We start from the raw sequence: 23,613 nt of genomic DNA on the forward strand, positions 1-23,613 counted from the left end.
TTCATTATATCATATATTTTTTTCGTTTCAGTGTCTCTTTAAGCTCATCCAGAGTGTTGGGTCTTGCGTCTCTCAACTTTCTCTTCACAATATCCCACAGATTCTCTATGGGGTTCAGGTCAGGAGAGTTGGCAGGCCAATTGAGCACAGTAATACCATGGTCAGTAAACCATTTACCAGTGGTTTTGGCACTGTGAGCAGGTGCCAGGTGGTGTTGAAAAATGAAATCTTCATCTCCATAAAGCTTTTAAGCAGATGGAAGCATGAAGTGCTCCAAAATCTCCTGATAGCTAGCTGCATTGACCCTGCCCTTGATAAAACACAGTGGACCAACACCAGCAGCTGACATGGCACCCCAGACCATCACTGACTGTGGGTACTTGACACTGGACTTCAGGCATTTTGGCATTTCCCTCTCCCCAGTCTTCCTCCAGACTCTGGCACCTTGATTTCCGAATGACATGCAAAAGTTGCTTTCATCCGAAAAATGTACTTTTGGACCACTGAGCAACAGTCCAGTGCTGCTTCTCTGTAGCCCAGGTCAGGCGCTTCTGCCGCTGTTTCTGGTTCCAAAGTGGCTTGACCTGGGGAATGCGGCACCTGTAGCCCATTTCCTGTACACGGTGGCTCTGGATGTTTCTACTCCAGACTCAGTCCACTGCTTCCGAATGTCCCCCAAGGTCTGGAATCGGTCCTTCTCCACAATCTTCTTCAGAGTTCGGTCACCTCTTCTCGTTGTGCAGCATTTTCTGCCTCACTTTTTCCTTCCCACAAACTTCCCACTGAGGTGCCTTGATACAGCACTCTGGGAACAGCCTATTTGTTAAGACATTTCTTTCTGTGTCTTACCCTCTTGCTTGAGGGTGTCAATGATGGCCTTTTGGACAGCAGTCAGGTCGGCAGTCTTACCCATGATTGCGGTTTTGAGTAATGAACCAGGCTGGGAGTTTTTAAAATCCTCAGGAATCTTTTGCAGGTGTTTAGAGTTAATTAGTTGATTCAGATGATTAGGTTAATAGCTCGTTTAGAGAACCTTTTCATGATATGCTAATTTTTTGAGATAGGAATTTTGGGTTTTCATGAGCTGTATGCCAAAATCATCAATATTAAAACAGTAAAAGGCTTGAACTACTTCAGTTGTGTGTAATGAATATAAAATATATGAAAGTCTAATGTTTATCAGTACATTACATCATAATATGCTATTTTTTGAGAAGGACCTGTATGTCCAAGTTTACTAGAAGGAGGTTATACTGTATAAATCATTTACTACCAGTGTACTGTAGGTCCACATTCAGCTATGTTAATCTCCTGTTAAAGAGCCCCCATCCGTATTGCTGAGCTTAAAGTGTACCTGAGACAAGAAGCATCTCAGGTTCTATACTTACCTGGGGCTTCCTTAAGCCCCCTTGAGGCCACTCGTCCCTCATTGTCACCCCGGGTGGCTCCCGTCCCCTGCAATTTAGCCCAAAAGCCCGGCTGAGTCACACTCCATCGTGCATGCGCGTCCCGCCCGCTCCCTGCAACCTCTACCATCGCAGGGGGGCCCAGAGGCATTGGGTCCCTCTCCCCTTCCACAAGTACAGCCAATTAGCAAATGCAATTCCTTTTCACTCACAAAAACTGTCCCCTCCTCCAGCCATGCAGAGTCGCTGTAATTTTTTTCCTGCTTCCAGACGCTGCTTCACAGATGCTGCAATTCACCGACTCCCGATCACGTGACCCGCATGGGGTTCAGGGACCAAGGGGGCCCTAAGCTATCATTTTTGCAGGGGGGCCATACTAAAGCTGGCCACTAACTGTCCAATTTCTAGCTAAAAATCGTTCGAGCGATCAGAAATTCTGATCGGATTGGTTGTAAATAATCTCCATTGATGGACACAATCGATTATGAACGAGTGAAAAAAATGTCGCCCGAATGAATTTTCGTCGAACGAAAATTTGGATTTTCTTGGTGGTCGTGATAGATAGGAAGAAATGATTGGTTAGTTGATGGTGTAGTGAACGATTTTTCGTCCGATCAGAATTTCTGATCACTCGAACGATTTTTCGCTAGAAATTGGACCGTTAGTGGCCAGCTTAAGTCTAGTTACGCCTCTGCCTGGGAGTGTCGTGCAGCCGCAGAAGCGCCACAGGGGAGTGCGTCTGGGTGCGCATGCGTGATGAAGCGTGACTCAGCCAAGCTTTCTGGCTAAATTGCGGTGGACAGGAGTCACCCGGGGAGACAGCAAGGGACGAGCAGCCTTAAGGGGGCTTAAAGGGATACTGTAGGGGGGTCGGGGGAAAATGAGCTGAACTTACCCGGGGCTTCTAATGGTCCCCCGCAGACATCCTGTGTTGGCGCAGCCACTCACCGATGCTCCGGCCCCGCATCCAGTTCACTTCTGGATTTTCTGACTTTAAAGTCAGAAAACCACTGCGCCTGCACGCCCGTGTCCTCGCTCCCGCTGATGTCACCAGGAGTGTACTGCGCAGACACAGACCATACTGGGCCTGCGCTGTGCGCTCTTGATGACATCAGCGGGATCGAGGACACGGCAACGCAGGCGCAGTGGTTTTCAGACTTTAAAGTCTGAAATTCCAGAAGTGAACCGGAGGCGGGGCCGGAGCATCGGTGAGTGGCTGTGCCAACACAGGATGTCTGCGGGGGACCGTTAGAAGCCCCGGGTAAGTTCAACTCATTTTCCCCTGACCCCCCTACAGTATACCTTTAAGGAAGCCCCGGGTAAGTATGGAACCTGAGACGCTTCTCGCCTCCGGTACGCTAAAAGAGATTTTCATTGAAGGTGCAATTTTTTACTATATCACTGCATTTTACCCACACATCTTTTTCTTTATTTGTTTTTTATTTTCATGATGTTTTAAAAAAAGGATTTCAGTAAGCTTGTTTAAACACATGTATTTTATATGGCTCATTATGTTAAATATGAATGCCTCGGCAGTGAGTGGTTGGTGGAGGGAATGAGTGCTGCAGCATTTCCAGGCTCCCTTATTCCTCATGTACAGCAACAGCATAGCTGGCACATTAATATTTCATAGGCAAGACTTCCATTTTAGTGCAGTCGGGTCAGCAAAGAAACATCAGGATTCTGTAGCCATTAGCTGTATTGTAGGTCTTCAGTAACCCTTTCTTCACATTGTGGCGGCTGGATCTGTAGAGGATGAACAGATCATACATTATCGAACATCCAAGAGTCTAAAGACAGCTTGTCCATTTACGTTGGGAAGTGACCCACATTCTGAAAAGCAAATGCTGTCTCATACTGTTCCCATTCCCTCCAAGCTGTGCAGCATACAGAAAGCATGCTGGGAATTCTGTTCCACTGGATAATTCTCCCCCCACCCCCACGCACAGCAATTTTGGTTAGAGACCTTTTTTTCCCTTTAAATAATACAGTGCAACAAAGGTTATTCACTTTACCTCATAAATTGTCTCAGCTCATTTATTTTTACCTGGCGGCAGAGCAGGCTTATCCACCAGGACACCTAATTTGTTCTCTATCCGCTTCAGCTTACCAAAATGACTACACGAGGGCCCCATTACTTTTCAATGCACAGTGGCGGGGGGGGGGGGGGTGTGGTTGTTAGGGGGATTTTTGGCACCAGGAGATTCGTACATGCTCCCTTGGGCAGACCTGCATCCAGGGTTTCGTTGCACCGGTTGCTATGCGGGATACCCACAAATAGGGGAGGGAAATGCGTTTGGATGGTGCTTGGGCATTGGGGATTGCTAAAGATCCGTCCACTACACACCCGCCGGAGTCACTCATGATTCTCGGCCAAGGCTGTCTTTATCATCCTCCACAGACAAGTGTGTATGGAGCATTAAAGGTCCGTTCCCACACAGTGCCGGCATGCGTCTTGCACTACATTGTCTACACTGACAAGAAGTGCAGAGGATAGAACCGGCATAAGGTGTCTGACTGGCATTGGAGGAGAGATGGGTGCAGATATAGCTGTGCCTCCAGTCATAGAATCCAATCAAATCACAAGGAATCCGGGCTCCAGCTCGCAATTAAATGTCACCTTTATCTTATCCTCCTACCGCCAACGTACAGTATAAAAACATGCAGAACTTCATAGCTGCTTCACAGGGGTCGCCCTGCTTCTTCAGAGGCAATAGCTTAATAATGTCACCTTTATTTCATCCTCCTACCGCCAACGTGCAGTATAAAAACATGCAGAACCTCATAGCTGTTTCACAGGGGTCGCCCTACTTCTTCAGTGGCAATAGCTTAATAATGTCACCTTTATTTCATCCTTCTACCGCCAACGTACAGTATAAAAACATGCAGAGCCTCATAGCTGTTTCACAGGGGTCGCCCTACTTCTTCAGAGGCAATAGCTTAATAATGTCACCTTTATTTCATCCTCCTACCGCCAACGTACAGTATAAAAACATGCAGAGCCTCATAGCTGTTTCACAGGGGTCGCCCTACTTCTTCAGAGGCAATAGCTTAATAATGTCACCTTTATTTCATCCTCTTACCTCCAACGTACAGTATAAAAACATGCAGAGCCTCAGCTGTTTCACAGGGGTCGCCCTGCTTCTTCAGAGGCAATAGCTTAATAATGTCACCTTTATTTCATCCTCTTACCGCCAACATACAGTATAAAAACATGCAGAGCCTCATAGCTGTTTCACAGGGGTCGCCCTACTTCTTCCGAGGCAATAGCTTAATAATGTCACCTTTATTTCATCCTCCTACCGCCAACGTACAGTATAAAAACATGCAGAGCCTCATAGCTGTTTCACAGGGGTCGCCCTACTTCTTCAGAGGCAATAGCTTAATAATGTCACCTTTATTTCATCCTCCTACCGCCAACATACAGTATAAAAACATGCAGAGGCTCATAGCAGTTTCACAGGGGTCGCCCTGCTTCTTCAGAGGCAATAGCTTAATAATGTCACCTTTATTTCATCCTCCTACCGCCAACGTACAGTATAAAAACATGCAGAGCCTCATAGCTCTGGATTACCCTGCTTCTTCAGAGGCAATAGCTTAATTATGCTGCTCTAATTAAAATTTTGCCTCCGAAGAAGCAGGGTAATCCCTGTGATACAGCTGTAAGGCTCTGCATGTTTTATACTGTATGATGGCGGTAGGAGGATGAAATAAAGGTGACCTTTAATTGCAAGCTGGTACCCGTATTCCTTCTGCTCGTGATTTGATTGTCTACAGTGACATAGCTACAGTTTATTGTCCAGTAGTGAAAGTACTGGGGTTATTTTCGCAGCCTGGATGCTGGTGACGCAGTCTGCCCAAGAGATCATGTACAAATACCTTGGTGCCGGGCAGCACAGTGGCGTAGTGGTTAGTGCTCTCGCCTTGCAGCGCTGGGTTCTTGGGTTTGAATCCCAGCCAGGTCAACATCTGCAAGGAGTTTGTATGTTCTCCCTGTGTCTGTGTGGGTTTCCTCTGGGTACTCTGGTTTCCTCACACATCCCCAAAACATACTGATAAGTTAATTGGCTTCCCCCTAAAAATTGGCCCTAGAATATGATACATGTACTACACCATACATAAATAGACATATGACTATGGTAGGGATTAGATTGTGAGCCCCTCTGAGTGACAGGACAATATACTCTGTACAGTGCTGCGTAATATGTTGGTGCTATATAAATACTTATATAAATAAATACATAGCAACCTGTTTTCGTGTGAGGTTTTGCTTTTCATTGTGTGCCAGACGCTAGGTTACGCCCACAGCAGTGTAATTAGTTTGTAAGGTCCACACAGTGTGGAGCACACAAAGAGCTGGGGATGTCACTGTAGGAAAGCTACACTTTTTTTTTTACAGTAATGGGCGTTTAATATTTGTAATTATGTCTGTAAGTGTATTTTATCTTTAAAGTGGAGCTAAACTCAGAACTTCCCCACTGCTCTAAAAGATTAGTCACAGCATGATAACCTTTATGGGAAAAAATGTCTTCATTACAATTTATGAAAGTACTGAAGTTTTTCTTGGTTTCACTTTGCTGGGAGCACTGAAAGGGTTAAGCTTCAGTGTTTACTGTATGGGGAAAGCTGCCTAGGCAGTGCTCATACAGTCTGTTCACAGCACTGCAGCTGATAAGAACTAATTAGACAATTTGATCTGCGTAAACAAACACAGAACACAGAGCAGTGGATTTCTATAACTTCTACTGTATATGTGGAATAAAGACTTTTCATTTTGTGCGGTGTAAGAGTTCGGGGCTGCTTTAAGGGCTAATTTAGAAAACTAAAAGTCAGGAAGTTGTTTATAGTATTATATTTGAAGTCTCAATTCATTTTTTCAACAGAAAATAGAAGCAGACAGGGGCAGTGATTCCATAGGTTTAAACTGAGCAATAGCCCAGGGCCCCAAGCCTCCTATGGGTCCTACAAATCAGGGACTGTAGAGGTCACAAGTTTACTGTCTGTACAGCATGTAAATGGCAAAGACAGTTAACCCTTTGCACACTCACATGCACCTGTTTATACAAATGCCTTCACATGGATCAATCATCCAGGAACCATTGCTATCCCTACAGCAAAGTTAAAAGCCGGGGTCTTAGTACAAAAGAATAGAAATGGTTCCTAGATGAATGATTTCTGTAAATGCATTTGTATGAACAGGTGCATGTGAGTGTGCAAAGGGTTAACTCTCTTGGCCATTTTGTAGGCCACGCCCCCTTTAGCACCTCGCTAATAACTTATTTAAATGTCCTAACTTGAGGTGATGTACATGCATTCATGTGTTTTTTTTTCTTGTACAGTATGTAAATATAAGGATCCCCTCATGCATTATTGCCCATTACCCCATTTTACCTAAAACCATCCCTGAAAGCCTTTTGTACTTCACCCTCTCAATGTATTTTCCAGATGAGCCATTAAGGGCATCTGACATCACTGTTTTGCCAACAGAAGTTACGATATGCTGCTACAGTCCTCTAAATAGGAATGTTATGTGCCAGTGATGTATCTGTGTCACAATATACTGTAGGTGTTAATTATTATTATTTCTTTTCTTTACGCAGGTGGGAGAACCTCTGTTTATTATCCATCCAGGTAGCTGCCCTTATGTATTGTATGTGGACAATCGCAGATGCCACCTAAGTAGAAGATCCGTCCACAGAAGTGTACAGTATTGTGACTTTCTCCTAAATATAGGTCGCCCAGCATTGCCATGTTCAGACGACAGGACTTGCCTGGAATGCATGTACGTGAATCCTTTAACTACACTGGGGGTTCTGAGCCTTTTTTTCTGGATGCACAAAATATCAAGGCAGGTTTCCAATAAAAGTGCACTATTATTTTTTGATGTACAGATCTTATGTGTTACTTTATGTCTGTGTTGTTGTTTTTTTTTGTCATTGCAACTTTCTATAACTTTATTGAAAACGATCTACAAATGTTACCGCTGAGAGAAGGGATGGTCTGTGTGGTGGTGCTAACTATTCCAAGTTGCTAATATATGCTAATTTGTTTCAAACTTATAAGGCATGGAATTGGACTAATCACATGCAGCTGCTGCATTTCATTGGTTAGTTTCCACACTGCGTAGTGTTTGCATCAACTCAGAATTATTAGAATCGAATTAACCCTCCATACAGTGGAGAGATTAATATAATTGTTCGTATTGGGGAAATACGGGGAAAAAATATAATCATGACATATGACGTGGTCTAGTTTGAAGAGGAACTGTAACCCAGGACTGAACTTCATCCCAATCAGTAGCCAATACTCCATTTCCCACAAGGAATCTTTACCATTTCTCAAAAAGATCATCAGGGGAGTCTGTATGACTGATATTGTGGTGAAACCCCTCCCACAGTGTGATGTCAGGTCCACGGCCTGCTGTCTGTGAATCCCGTTGCATTGTGGGAAATAACCGTTTCCAACTGCCAAGCAAGCAATATGTCCCTCTGTGCATAGAACTCTCAGTAAATGAACAGATCACTTGGTGGGACTAAATCTGAGAGAGGAAAGCATTTACAAGGAGATAACACTGACTAAATAACTTATAAATGAATACTGTAAAAAAAATAAGCAGTTTTATTCATTTTGTTATTTTCACTACAGTTCCTCTTTAACCTCCTTGGCGGTATGAAAAATACCGCCAGGAGGGAGCGCAGCAGTTTTTTTAAAAAAAATTTTTTTCTTTATCATGTAGCGAGCCGAGGGCTCGCTACATGATAGCCGCTGCTGAGCGGCATCCCCCCGCCCGCTTCGATCGCCTTCGGCGATCTCCGATCAGGAAATCCCGTTCATAGAACGGGATTTCCTGGAGGGCTTCCCCCGTCGCCATGGCGACGGGGCGGGATGACGTCACCGACGTCACTGACGTCGGGACGTCATTGGGAGTCCCGGGCCACCCCTCGGCGCTGCCTGGCACTGATTGGCCAGGCAGCGCTGGGGTCTGGAGGGGGGGGGGGCCCGCGCCGCAGCAGATAGCGGCGATCGGGCAGGGGCCGGCGGCGATCAGAGTGCTGGCGCAGCTAGCAAAGTGCTAGCTGCGTCCAGCAAAGCAAAAATTATGAAAATCGGCCCAGCAGGGCCTGAGCGGCACCCTCCGGCGGCTTACCCCGTGTCACACACGGGGTTACCGCCAAGGAGGTTAATCTAAGCCAGTTTTGCCAAACCTATCATATAGCTCCACCAACAGTGAATGCTTTGCAGGAAAGCAGGTAGGATAATTGTTGTCCCAGCATTGTGAATTAAAGGAAACCTGACGTGACATACAACATGAGGAGATAAATATGTGTATGTATAGTCCCCATCCTACATAGATCTACTCCATGTTCCATTTTGCTTTTTTTCTTACTGTAAGGGTTAAGAATATAGGGCACTTATTTAATTCACTTTTTCTCCTAAGTTGTTTTCTGGGTGGCATTTTCAAATCTTATTCATAAAATGTCTTTTATGCCACCATTAAGCAAGAGAATTCTTAAAAAATGTTGATTTTGATAGTACTATTTTACTTATTTTTTGGTACTTTTTCAATTGCAAGCTGTACAAAAAGATATTTTACAGAGAACATGATAAAAAAAATTCTCCCAGGAGAAAACTCCGGAGAAAAAGTTGATTGAATAAGAGCCTTAGGGCACAAAATGCAATTAATTTGTCTCCTGAATAGGAGCTAATGTTTAATCTTCTCTTTCAAATAACTTTTTAGCACTTTGTAATGGAAAAAAGTACCAACAAGTTGGTGAAAATGTACTATCAAAATTATTCTGAGTATTTTCTTACTTGTTGGTGGCTTAAAAGGCATTTTATTGACAAGTTGTGAAAATATAACCTTGGAGAAAACTCAGGAGAAAAAGTTCATTGCATAAGAGCCTAGGACCCTATAGTTTCATTGCAGTCAGAATTGCTAACTCTGACTGATAAATATTTAAAGGCTATGAAACTCCTGTGTGACTGAGAAAAAACACTTGTGACAACGGGGCAGATACAAAAATACATTAGTTTAAGGTTTGTTTGTTTGTAAGGCAGCTGAAAAACATTATTCACCTGCAAGGACTGGGGAAGAGTCTGTGTTCATGGATAGGGAACTGGCTACTGGACAGAAAACAAAGAGTTGTGGTCAATGGATCATACTCAAAATGGGAGACTGTTAGCAGTGGGGTCCCACAGGGGTCTGTTCTGGGTCCAGTGCTCTTCAATTTATTTATTAATGACCTAGTAGATGCAGTAGTGAGCAATGTTGCTATTTTTGCAGATGATACAAAATTGTGCAGAATCATTAACTCTCAGGAAGATAGTGTCATATTGCAACAGGATCTGGATAGGATGGCTATATGGGCACATACATGGCAGATGAAATTCAATGTTGACAAATGTAAGGTCATGCATTTTGGACGTACTAATGGTCTAGCACCATACAAAATAAATGGGATACAGTTGGGGACATCAAACTTGGAGAAGGACTTAGGAGTACTCATTGACAACAAGTTAAATAATCGTACTCAATGCCAAGCAGCTGCAGCTAAAGCTAACAAAATTTTGGGATGCATTAAAAGGGAAATAAAAACTCGAGATGCTAGCATAATATTGCCCCTGTTTAACTCTCTAGTAAGGCCACATCTGGAATATGGAATTCAGTTCTGGGCACCACATTACAAAAAAGATATTGCAGTTTTAGAGCAGGTGCAGAGACGAGCAACAAAATTGATGCGTGGGATGGAAGGTCTCACTTATCGAGAAAGGTTAGATAAACTGGGTTTATTTAGTCTAGAGAAAAGACGCCTTAGAGGGGATCTAATTAACATGTATAAATACATCAGAGGGCAATATAATAGCTCGGCGGATGAGCTTTTTGTCCCTAGGCCTTCTCAAAGGACTAGAGGACATGATCTGCGCATAGAGGAAAAATGTTTTAGCCATTTATTTAGGAAAGGGTTCTTTACAGTAAGAGTGATTAAGATGTGGAATGCATTGCCACAGGAAGTCGTTATGGCAAACTCTATACCTGCATTTAAAGGGGGCTTAGATGCTTTCCTTGCGTTGAAAGACATCCATGGCTACAATTACTAGGTAATGCCTAATGATGTTGATCCAGGGATTTTATCTGATTGCCATCTGGAGTCGGGAAGGAATTTTTCCCATTAGGGGCTAATTGGACCATGCCTTGTAAGGGTTTTTTCGCCTTCCTCTGGATCAACAGGGATATGTGAGGGAGCAGGCTGGTGTTGTACTTTATACTGGTTGAACTCGATGGACGTATGTCTTTTTTCAACCAAAATAACTATGTAACCTGAGGCAGTCTAAACTTTGACCATAGAATGTTATCTTTTTAGTAGAAAATAAGTATGGATTTCAAGGTAAATCCTATATCGCATGAGGGCTAAACATACATTTTTTTATCTTATCAGTTTCACTTCATGTTTGCTTTAACCACCCTGGCATTCTATTAAGATCGCCAGGGTGGCTGCGGGAGGGTTTTTTCTAAATAAAAAAAAAACTATTTCATGCAGCCAACTGAAAGTTGGCTGCATGAAAGCCCACTAGAGGGCGCTCCGGAGGCGTTCTTCTGATCGCCTCCGGCGGCCAAAAGTAACACGGAAGGCCGCAATGAGCGGCCTTCCGTGTTTTGCTTACTTCGTCGCCATGGCGACGAGCAGAGTGACGTCATGGACATCAGCCGACGTCCTGACGTCAGCCGCAAAGATCCAGCCCTTAGCGCTGTCCGGAACTATTTGTTCCGGCTGCGCAGGGCTCAGGCGGCTGGGGGGACCTGTGCTGCGATCAGGCAGCACACGCGGCTGGCAAAGTGCCGGCTGCGTGTGCTGCACTTTATTTCATTAAAATCGGCCCAGCAGGGCCTGAGCGGCACCCTCTGGCGGTAATGGACGAGCTGAGCTCGTCCATACCGCTAAGGTGGTTAAAAAGAAACTCCAAACAAAATATTAAAACGTATGAATTTCAGTGTAAGGTTAAGATGATATCTATATACCTTTGCTCAACTGTCATTACTTATCCACAATTTGCTGAAAATAAATAAATACATTTGGTTGCATGTCTTTCTTGGCATGACAACAGGGATTTAATGTACTGTGGAAATATTTAAAGGGACCTCGTCTCTAACTCAAATGAACACTAACCTTCTGCCCCAGAGCACTCTGGGAGATCATTTGATGGTACTGCTCATTATACAGAGAAAAAAAAATTCCCACAGCAATTCACCTCGCCAGCAGTAAAGATTGTGAATCAGTGTGAGGTAACATTTTAGAAATTAGACATTCCCCTTATATCTATATTTTGATATATTGGTATAACCAGGCCAGCTAGCCCGCCCACGCATGTGCAGCAAACCAGAACTGCAGGCTCCGTGTTACTGCGCATTGCGCGGCCGTGTTCGCGTGCCTACTGCTTGGCCATGCTGCAAGAAGAGGAGCTGCATACCCCCAATGTGGTGAGGAAGTTTTTGCATAGTACTATTTTGTTATCAAGGTAATAGCAATCACATTTTTTTTAACTATATTTATTTAGAGCAACATGTGTTTGTTTGACCAACAACCGTCTTAAAGTGCTCATGAGCCGAAGCTCGGGATCAAAATAAGATACTCACCTGAAGAGAGGGAACCTCAGGATCCTATTGAGGCGTCCCTCGGTAGTCCGATGTCCCCCGTCACCGAACGCGGTTTCAGCGATAGGGGACATTGGACCACCGTCTTCAGCTTTGGCCCGGGATCACGGTAAGACCATTGTTGGTCAAACAAGCACATGGTGCTCTAAATAAATATAATTAGAAAAAATGATTACCATTTCCTTGATAAAAAATAGTACTATGCAAAACTTATTTATTACTAAATCTATTAAATAAAATATGCCTGAAAAAAAATCTTCATGTTTTTTTTTTTTTTTAAATTCACTGACATATTATTGCTGGTATAGTCTGAGTGGTAAAAAGTGACTTCTCTTCCAACAGTTCTGTGTAGATTTACCATTACTTGGGGGTGAGTGGTTATTAGGGATGGAAGTTTTAAAGGGTTAAAAAAGTAGAAAATCTAGAATAAATTCTCCATCTTCTAATTTTTCAACCTTTTCCAATATTTTTTTAAAGGTTATTTGTTACGTTATAATACCTTATGTATGGGGTTATGAACTTCATATATATTTATCATTTCATTAAATAATGTTATCTTAAATATTGCATTTCTTGTTTAAACTTTTTATCACACTAATTTTGTTTTAAAATACAGATCAGTATTTAAAAACTCCTTCAAGTTTTGTCAATTTGCAGCCTCATTGCTAAACCCATATAAATTATTTTTTTCTCTCATCATTGAACATTCAGTAACATATATTGAAATATATGTAAAAAGGAGAAAGAGTTTTTTGCTGCTTTTTCTCTTTTTTTTTAAAACTGAACTATAACACAGACACAAGTATACAGAACCTTTACTCAGTACTTAGTTGACACATACTTCACAGCGACTGTAGCCATTCTTTGCTAATGATTCTATTAAGCAAAGTGAGGGCGAATGAAGATGGTTGGCGGACAACTGTTTTAAGGTTTTTCCTGAAGTATCCTATTGAGAGCAATTCTAGGCTCTGGCTTTGACAGTCAAGGACATTCACAGTCCCTAAGCCACTACTGTATCATCTTTACTTTGTGCTTAGGTCTGAGGAACCTATGGGGGTCTCTGAAGCAAGTTTTCATTATCTATGTACTTTTCTTTGTACATGACGTCATATTGCCACCACCATACTTCAGAATTGGAAAGGAATTGTACAATGGTTTCCTCCAGTTATGATACTTAGCATCACAATCAAACATTTCCGTCTTGTTTTACTTAGACTGGTGGATATTTTTTTGTTTGTTTGTTCTGCCATAAAGCCCAGATGTTTTGAGTGTTGCAATGATGTTTGTCCTTCTGGCCATTTCTTCTGTCTCCACACAGATCCTAGGAAGTCTGTCAGAGTAACCATTGGACCTTTAAGGTGGCCACTAACGGTCCAATTTCTAGCGAAAAATCGTTCGAGCGATCAGAAATTCTGATCGGACGAAAAATCGTTCACTACACCATCAACTAACCAATCATTGCTTCCTATCTATCGTGACCAACAAGAAAATCCAAATTTTGGTTTGACAAAAATTAAATCGGACGATTGTTTTTATAATCGTTCATTATCAATTGTGCCCATCAACTGAGATTATTTACAACCAATCCGATCAAAATTTCTGATCGCTCGACCGATTTTTCGCTAGAACTTGGACCGTTAGTGGCCAGCTTTAGTCACCTTTTACCAAGATACTACTCACAAATACTTAAAGGAATACTATCGATACCCAAGTGTTCTAAAATGACAGTGTACAAATAATGTAATAGCTGTGTAAACATTTTCCTACTTTTCATGTTAAATATCAGAGGCAAAAGCTGTAATTTATTGAGGGTAGGATTTAGCTATATTGGGACAAATCAATTACAGAAGGGGTGTCTGCTTCAATGCACAGCCAGAGTTGCATATCAGACTACAGAAAGCAAATATCAAACATATCAAACTCTGAAAGCAAAAACAATATGAAAAAGCTGTGACAATTAGTTACATTTCCTCTGCTCTCTTCAGACACTTAAAGAAACAGAGCTCCCAACAGCTGCAGCTCCTGTGTCCTGTCTCTCTCTGTCACACAGAGCTACACATAAAGTTAACTGATCAAGTGTGAGGGGAATTTCCCCTCTCCTCATGGCTCAGTCAGCCGTCAGTTTTGGCGTCAGTAAACTTTGAATGTATTTTGCTAACAGTAAACAAACAAGTTGCTACTAAAATGTATACACCAGTACTTAGCAGCACTTCCCAAACAATTCCTGTGTCAATTGAAAAAAATATGTGAATCGATAGTATTCCTTTAACGTAACCAGGCAGCCAGTTCTAAGATGAGCTGTGGTTATTATAAACCTCTTTATCGGAAAAGAGGTTTGATTTTTTTTCTGACTGCACTGCTAAAAAATAATAAATAATACGTATTATTTCAAGTCCTGAGACCGACTGTTTGCTTTTATTCTTGTAGAAAATGATGCGTCCTGTTGCAAACAACAGTGTGGCGTTCTGTGCAAGTGGCAAATCTTCCTGCCTCGGCCAAGACAGCATGAGAAGTGTGGAACCATTTGGTTTGTACGCCAGCCAGCAGAGCAAGTACAGCCATACTGTCAGCCATAAGACCATCTCCTGCCAGACTCAAGAGACTATAAACGAGGCCCACTTGCAGACCACCAGCAGCAGGGACCTGGACGCAAAAGGCGATTTAAAGAAGAAGAAAACCCTGGGGAGATCTGGAAAGCGCGGTAGACCCTCGGGAACGACCAAACTAGCAGGCTACAGAACCAGCACTGGCAGACCTCTGGGGACGACCAAAGCTGCTGGCTTTAAGACAAGTCCTGGCAGACCATTGGGCACAACCAAAGCCGCCGGATACAAAGTCAGCCCAGGGAGACCTCCAGGTAGCATAAAAGCTCTTTCACGGCTTGCAAATCTAAGTTACACAAGTAACAATGCAGCATTTCCCTACCCCACAGCACTTAACAGAGGACTCCATTCTGTTGTGGATACCAACATCAAACACCCGGTTGAGTAAAAGTCACTATGTATGGATGCTGAGAATACATCAGATGTTTGTATCATCACATTATATATATTTTTTTCAATTACTTAGCCCAAGTAATATCTTCATTTGCAAGGTCTCATTTGCATTCACAATTCAGCAGAAATAACCAAAACATGAACAGATCAGCATTTGTGCACCATTAGTTACATTCAGTACACCCTTTTCTATGTGTTGGTTTTGGCTTGTATAACTTATTTTGCTGGGGGGGGGGGGGGGGTTCTTTTTGGAATATTTGCATGCAGTGTTAGTTTAGAATCTATGAATTCTTTCCGTAGGAGGAAACTTTTGTGCCGTTTTTAAAGTTATGTTCTTTTATGATATGCTTAAAAACAGCCATAAAAAATGAGATTAATTGAGGTGAAAGAATAATACCAAATATACAAACACATTGCCCCTGTATGACCACATACAGTGTAGCCAAAAATGTACAATAGAACAACCCTAGAAACTTATATGTGTAGCTATATTTTGTTCTTTCATCATTCGTTAAATCTTATTGAAACAATCACAGCACTTTTACGTGGGGGAAAAATGGATAGTGTAAATATGTCAAATGCAATTATGTACTATATATAAACCAGTCTAAAATATCGGTTTTACAACTGTGTTTTATCCAAAGAAGAATTGTGCATTGATATTTATACACAGAAGTAGGTACTGACCTTTTGTTTCTTTTCTTTTCTTTTTTTTTTCTAATTATGCCACACACAACAGGGTTTTATAAAAACTGAATTATTTGGGCTGCCCATAGCAATCAGGTGGTTGCTTCCTCTTGGGGATAGAGGTTGGTTGGTTTCTAGGGTAAGATTACATTGAAGAGAAAAAAAAACAAAACCTAAATGGAAATCTAAAACAGAACGTTGTTGCATTGGAAAATCTTAGCAAACTATCACAGATAAATCTCTGAATATAATAATCATTTAAAGTGAACCAGAGACGAAGCACCCTCATGTATTTTACCATATATATCAGTGGGAACATTAGAGAAAACACCTACCCTGCTCTCTGTTTCATTCTGCACTGCACAGCTTGCTTCTAATCAGCCCTGAAAAAATCCCTGACTGAGCATTCAGTCTGCCTTTGCTCAGTAATCATTATAGCTGAGTCATTATAGCAAAACCATAAGGGGGCAGGCTTGGGCTTGAAAAGACATAAGAAAAGACAGACTCAGCTATAAAGATTCCTTAGCAAGGCCAAACTGAATGCTCAGTCTGGGATTTTATTAGGGCTGATTAGAAGCAGGCTGAACAGTGAAGAATGTAACAGAAAGCAGGGTAGGTGTTTTCACTAATGTTCCCACTGATATACTGTATATGGTAAAATGCATGAGGGTGCTTCGTCTCTGGTTCACTTTAAAGAGCAAACTACTGTTTGGAGATGGAGGCTACAGAGATGTGGGAGCATGTGTGTAGAGCTATACCGGTCTCCCTGATTACTCTTGTGAGGCTACGTTTCCCCGCAAAATTGGTCCAGTAGCGATTGCAACTTTAGGAAATTGCTGACTTTTGACCCAGAGGTACTCGCCTGCTCATGCGCAGCATGTCTGACCCCCTCCCTTGAGATGCTCACCTTTCTCCTGCGTTCCTGCCATGCGGTTTTTGGACGGGTCAAATGTCTGCTTACTAAACTTGCAGCCACTACCGGAGCAATATGCGGGGAACGGAGCCACACTGGAGGGATTGGGGAAACTGGTTAGGCTCTGCCCAAATGCTTCCAGTTCTAAACAGCCATTTGCCTCGGGTATCGTAGAATTGTTTAGTGATGTTAATGGTTACATCATATCATTTTTTTTTGTATAGTTTAGCTAGACATTTTTCACATCAGCCTAGAGTCTGATTACAATGCCCAGCTGGCCTCATGGCAGTTCAATATATGTACATTATTTGTGGACTTTGGGTGCTTGAAATAAATCCTAGGGTTGAAAAATACTCCAGTTAGCTGCACATGGGCCTACAGTCTTGCACTGGCCACTTTCTTGACTCGAATAATAATGTTTATTGACCATCTAGAGTTAAATTATAAACTCTTAGCTGTGAGGATATTTCAGAATATTTTAATGGAGATACCAGTGACTTAGTTAGATTCTGTTGCCTGTCTGACATGGCCTGTGTGTCAGTGTGGTCTCATGAGCACAGAAACCTATAGTTTCATGGCGTACATTGGCTCTGTGTGGTATCTAATGGTGGATAGGGAATGTAGATCATCACAGATTCCAGAGAGTGTTCTATTGAATTGTGTGAGGAGTACATTGGCAGAGGCATCCTTACTGTATCTGAAGTTACTTCAGTAAACCCAAAATCGGCAGGTAAATAATGCTTGAGTATTTTAACTCCGTCCCTAACGCCGATAGCCGTCGGGAAGGTGGCAGCCCCAGGACTGCCTAACGCCGAAAGGCGTTAAGTGGGGTGGGTGGACATTTGCAGGGAACGCGGCTGACAGGCTGTGTAATGGCTGAAAACAGACGTTATTTACATGCACAGCGCTGTAATCTCTTGCAGCGCTGTACGGGGACAGCTCTGTCACTGAGCTGTCCCCTCGAGTGACACTAATGATGATTGGCTGTCATAGGCATATGCCTATGAGAGCTGATCGCACTGAAGGAAGGGCGGGTGGGTAGAGATAATAAAATAAAAATTGCTTTTTTGTTATAAAATTTTTTTAAATAAAATTAATTAAAAACAAACAAACAAACATAGCAGCAGCAATCAGATGCCACCAACAGAAAGCTCTGTTGGTGGCAAGAAAAGGGAACAAAATTTGTGTGTGTGCTGTATCACAGGAATAATCAATCATATTCTATTGAAGCTATGTGCAGCTAGATTTGCTGTGTAAACTATCTCAACTTTAGATAAGATATATAGACAAGTTACATGTTATAAATTTTAAATGGAAAGGTTGCTCACAAATGCGCTCCTCGTTCTAATATCAAATTACTAATCACCTTACTACACTTTAGTTTAGCTCTATTGGATCACTCCTGCATAAAAAGTTGGGGTAATATGCAGAGCGCGCTCAACAATAAGTTACTTGTTATAGTTAGTTTTTCATCTCGGATCCGTTTAACCTTTTCGGGACCATGTGCATGAGATCCTACGCCGCACTTGTGGCTGTTCTAGCCTGATGCGGCGTAGGATCTACGCCGGCCCGAAATTTCCGCTCCCGACGCGATCGTGCGCACCCGGAGGGGGAGATCAAGCTGTCATATGACAGCCGACATCTCCCCCGAGTGATCAGCAGCCATCGCGTATGGCTGCTGATCACACGATCACTACGATCGCCGTCGGATCGTAGTGATCTGTTTGACAGCTGCGGCGGCAGGGGGGGAAAGAAGAGGATCCACTCACCTCCCTGCCGTTCCAGCGACGATCGGCGCCCCCCTCCGCTCTGGCCGGCATCTCCGCTTCATCTGACGTCAGCGCCGGGTCCCGGCTTGATGACGTCATCAAGCCGCGACCCGGAACTGCTCGTCAGATGAAGCGGAGATGCCGGCCGGAGAAGAGGGTCCCGTGCGGCTCATCGCTGGAGCCTGGAAGGTAAGTGAAGGCTGCTGGCAGAAGGGGGGGCCCAGGCCACCAAGGGGGGGCACAATGCCCGGCAGCCACACACGGGATCCGGCCGCCTGACCCCCCCAAACGCGCGCACCCCCTTCCCGCCAAAAATGCCTGGTCCTTAAGGGGGGGTAGGTGGCCGGTCCCGAAAAGGTTAAATAAATATTAAGAAGTTTGATGGACGAACTTACAGGGATATTTACTAGTGTTGGTGTGCAAAATTCACAACATCTGGATACTCCTGATTGCCCCTGTTCAGCACTAAACAAGCTGCCAGGGTCTGGGGAAATTACTTGACTTGTGTTTCATGTGACTCTGGAAGGAGGAAGTATTGGAGTCACGTTAAGGCCCCTTTTACACTTGCATGCTGCGTTGCCCCACTTTATGCTTCCCCCGCCTCTAAGGCCATGCAAGTCCATGGAGAATTGCACGGTTCACACGATGCAACGCCCTGCGCCGGAAGTATCCAAATTGCTGCATTCCTGACGCCAAGTCTGCTTCGTGTTGCCACATGATCCGTGCCTACCGCATGGATTATGCAGCAATGCAAGTCAGTGCAGCAAGTGTGGACAACGGGAGCACGGTGCGATGCTGCATGCAATTATGGACTGACGGGAGTTCCAGTGACGTACTTCCTGCCCAGCAGGGAGTATGTCACTAACCAGGGGTTGCGCTATGCATATGACCCTGTCGCCGCACCATGGTGCAGGGTCATATGAACAATAATTTCTGCGGTGGCAGGCTCGCCTGCCACGTGATCACTGCACCGTTTGAGTGCAAAACCGGCTTAAGGGAACATGACACGCAAGTCAGTGAACTCCTCATCCCCGCTGTTCAGGGAGCTTGATCTCCGCCGCCGTGGGACCGAAGAGGATAGGGGAAGCCTCAATAGGATCCGGAGGCTTCCCCCACCCCAGGTGAGTACCCCCCAGGGGAGGTTTTTCTCAGTACAGGTTTTCTTTAAAGGACAATTGAAGTGAGAAGAATATTGAGGCTTCCATATTTATTTCCTTATAAACAATACCGGTTGCCTGGTTGTCCTGCTGATCTATTTGGCTGAAGTAGTGTCTGAAATACCCACATAAAACAAGCATGCGACTAATCTTTTCAGATCTGACAATTATGTCAGAAATACCTGTTGTGTTGCATGCGTGTTCAGGGTCTATGGCTTAAAGTATTAAGGTGCGTACACACGTACTACTGTAATGAACGACTGGTCCGTCAGACCCGCTGGGCGGGCGTTCTGCCGACAGTAGTGCGTGTGTACAGTCTGTGGGCAGACTGATAAGGCTGTTTCTGAATGATCCACTCAGCGGATCGTTCAGAAACAGCCTTATCGGTCTCCTGACAGACTGTACACATAGCACTACTGTAGGCAGAACGCCCGCCCAGCGGGAGGGTCTGACGGACCCGTCCATTACAGTAGTGCGTGTGTACGCACCTTTAGATGCAGAGGATAAATAAGACAAGGCAACTGATATTGCTTAAAAGGAAATAAATATGGCAGCCTCCATATCCCTCTCACTTCAGTTGTCCTTTAATATACAGCTGTAAATGCAACTCCTACAGTCAGAGATAAAACAATCTCTTATGAAGAGCTCAGTACAGCTAACTAATAGGGCTCCCAGGAAAAAATGAAAATAAACCTATTAACTATTTCAGTCAGGCAATTAGTATTATTTTGAAATGAAGAATCCATATCCTTCTCAGTTTAGGTTCCCTTTAAACTTCCTCTGATGGCAGAACCGATCTGGTGGTTTTTGTGCAAATTCTCTGACGAAGTCCGGAGCTCTGTGGCCACCCTGATAGGCAGCCACTGAGCTGGGGGCGGGCCACGGCTTGGAGAAGGCAAAATATCTCCAGACTTCAATGGAGAGGCTTTGGGTTTGTGATGGGGCGAGGCTTAACAATCATGGCCATTCCTTGTGAGTTATTCACCTGTTCAATAGCCGGATTTACATTTAGGTAATATAATGACACCATTACTTGCATTTAATTGTACAGAAAATATGTTGGAGGTCGTTTTAACCCTTTTAGCAGCCAATTTATTTAGAGGTTTACAAGTGCTGTAGGCCAATTTATTTTAGCACATTTTTTTTTATTTCTTTATTTGTTACATTGTCTTGCTTCTAATTAGTACTGCTGTAATGCGTAATTATGGCCACTTGTCACTAGGGGCAGTGTGAGACTATAACAGAGGACTTCTGCTTTCAGTTTCTATATTTTCTGCTAGGAAGAGAGATTAAAGCATTCCAAGAATTTACAGTACGAGTTCTGCCAACTGAGGTCAAAAGCAGTGCCCTTATCTCAAATGAGATAACTCTATTGAAGCTGCTAAGAGTTAATGAGTATATCAGAAATTGATTTGAAAAAAAATGAAAGTAATTGCACATTAGAAAATGTAGGCTGGGGAGAGGTCTCTTTATGGTAAAATCATGTTTCTTCTTTTATCCATTATTTATTTTAGGATTGCACAGCTAGAAAATAAAATAATCTTTATAAATGCTGAAATATCCTGTTGAGAATGAGATAGCAGCTTAGTATTGCAGAGTAGTGTATGAGTACGTCGCTACTTGTAATCAAAATTTAAATTAGATAGCGCTGCCCGCAGCAGAGGAGGGGTTAAATTACCTATAACGATGTCTATAGCTGATGTGTTCCACCCGAAGTCCACCTAACCACACTACTTCCTCCTTCAAACCCAGAAGGAGGAAGTAGTGGAATTATGTGGACCGTGGGTGGAACGCATTGGCTATGGGCGGAAGCATAGGTAAGTTAACCTCCCTCAGCTGCGGCTACACTATCTAACTTAAAGTTCGATTATGAGTAGCTACATACTCGTAGCTACTCGTAGCGCATAATAGATTATAAATATATGGAGTAATATACAGTGATTTGACAATCTTGGTGTTTTAAGAATGAAAGGAAATTTTTTTCAGCTTAAGAATGGATGTCATGTCTCGATGCTTTTCTTATTAGGGAAAAAGCAGCAAGCCTTCATGTGTTCCAGCGAGTCATAGGACACAATGGTCTGGACTTTAAGCGTTGTACATGTGTACATTCTGGACTACTTTCACGTGATATGCAGCTAAGGAAATGTCCTTATCAAGTCCATTAACAAGTTTCTTTCCGCCTCTGGATATTTCCTTTCATTGTGTAACTTTTCGGCAGCTTTTTTGCATTTTGATGCCATTGCGATTGTTGAAACGGACCTATTTGTTTGACTGATACAACTGTTGCTATTCTATTGATATACATATTTCGCTATGTATCATAAAATGATTGCTGCAAATACTTGGACTTAATTGCCAATGCAACCAACCTTGAAATTGCCGAGGGTTGATATTGGAGCTCACTTGTCCAAGAAGAAGCATCCACCAGTGCAAGATCCATCAAATTCTCCTATTTTACACAAGATCTTTTTATTTGAATAGTTGAGGACTTAAGCATGGACTTTGATTTCTGCCCACAACCTCTGCAATCTTGTGCACAATCTACTTCTATCTAAATATTCTCTTAAAATTTGTCACAATATATTCTCACTGAGATTTCTCTTACAGTTCAATTTGAAAAAACAAAACAAACAAACATATATAACTCAAAGACGGGAAAAAAAAACATTTCACAAAGAACTTTTTATGACTCATTTTTGGGATTTTCTTTTTTGTTAAGACCCTGTACATTAAAAATGTATACGCTTCTAAGCAATCCATTGGTTTGTGTTTTTCATAAAAAATAAGTTAATTCTACCATTCCCAACAAGGGACAGTTTTTGTGCTAAGGCCAGGAAAAAGAGCTTCAAAAGAAACTCAAGATTATTATACTCTCAAGTGGATATATAATTTTGGTACCTACGGTCTTGTTGGATATTTACGGGAAAACGTTTAGAAGACTTAATGCGGTACTTTGGTGACGTGGACAAGACAGCGCTGGTCTGGACCAATTAGATTAATCTAAACTCAGAACCTAATGGACATTGTATCGACATTGTCCAATCCCGGTGGAAGAGAACTACCAGGCCATTAAACTTTTTGAATTATTGACCTCCTCTTCATTTATTTAAAACATATTGCTTAAGATTTTCTTTTATAGAACTGTTGCTATCATCCATATTATGAACTGTTAAATCTCTGTGAATGTTGTTGCTATCTGTATATATACTTCAACAAAATATGTATAATGGCTTATGAAATACACATTCACAGTTTAAAAAAAAAAATGAGCACGTTACCCATCGGTGGTAAATTTCAAACTGTACTGAAACTTTACATCTGTGTCATCCTTTCTTACATTCGCACGTTGTGTTGATACGAGTCATAAAACATGTATGTGTGTATTAAAAAAAATAATAATTGAGAAACTTCTTCAAAGTTAATGAAAGATGGAATGGGTTGTTTCACGTGGTGAGTTTATGTAGTTTTGTTTTTGGATGACGCATTTTCATATATATTATTTTGTAATAAACTGTTTTTTTTTCCATTTTTCAACACTAAGAAGTGTATTAAAACATTCCTAATATGGTTATTGTGTATGGGAGATACTTTTTTTCTTTCAGTGTATGAAAATTTGACATTTTATCTAGAGTAACAGAGAAAACGAACAGAGAGCAGTTTTTTTTTTTTTGCTTTTTTACTGCTGCCCTAAACTGCAAGCTTAGATCCTTAAAGCGGAATATAACCCTGCATTTCAACTTTGCTCTAAAACATTATTTACAGCATATTATATGCAAAAAGCATTTTTTTTTACTAGACCAGCATTGGAAGGGTTAAACACAGAGGTTTTAAGTTCGTGCAGACGTTCAGATAGTTACATTCTATTTAGTTATATGTATATATTTAGAAATGTTACACACTCTTTGGCTGTCCTCCAACTCCTTCTCAGTGAGAGAGATGAGTCACAATAAACACTTAGATACATTTGTGTAAACAAAAAGTATCTAACTCAAGTTCGGATGCGTCTGCAAAAATCTCCAGGGACTTTAAAGCCC

The 23,613-nt window shown here is 42.4% G+C and overlaps 1 protein-coding gene across 6 annotated transcripts in view; it reads left to right on the forward strand.

Moving 5' to 3' along the window:
• Positions 1-22,894, forward strand: part of C3H5orf24 (chromosome 3 C5orf24 homolog) — a 51,190-nt gene extending 28,296 nt beyond the window's left edge. For 2 of the 6 annotated variants that reach the window (XM_068277932.1, XM_068277933.1), the window contains exons 2-4: positions 7,007-7,254; positions 14,485-15,039; positions 21,606-22,894. In XM_068277932.1, coding sequence (XP_068134033.1) covers positions 7,156-7,254; positions 14,485-15,039; positions 21,606-21,668 — 717 coding nt within the window. In that variant the 5' untranslated portion in view covers positions 7,007-7,155 and the 3' untranslated portion in view covers positions 21,669-22,894. Of the gene's footprint in view, positions 1-7,006; positions 7,255-14,484; positions 15,049-21,605 lie in introns of those variants that run through there. The other 4 variants (XM_068277935.1, XM_068277937.1, XM_068277934.1 and 1 more) reach the window with 4 other exon arrangements.
• Positions 22,895-23,613: the final 719 nt, after the last annotated feature.

Source organism: Hyperolius riggenbachi, chromosome 3, assembly GCF_040937935.1.
Source record: "Hyperolius riggenbachi isolate aHypRig1 chromosome 3, aHypRig1.pri, whole genome shotgun sequence".
In the NCBI taxonomy this organism is placed as follows: Eukaryota; Metazoa; Chordata; class Amphibia; order Anura; family Hyperoliidae; genus Hyperolius; species Hyperolius riggenbachi.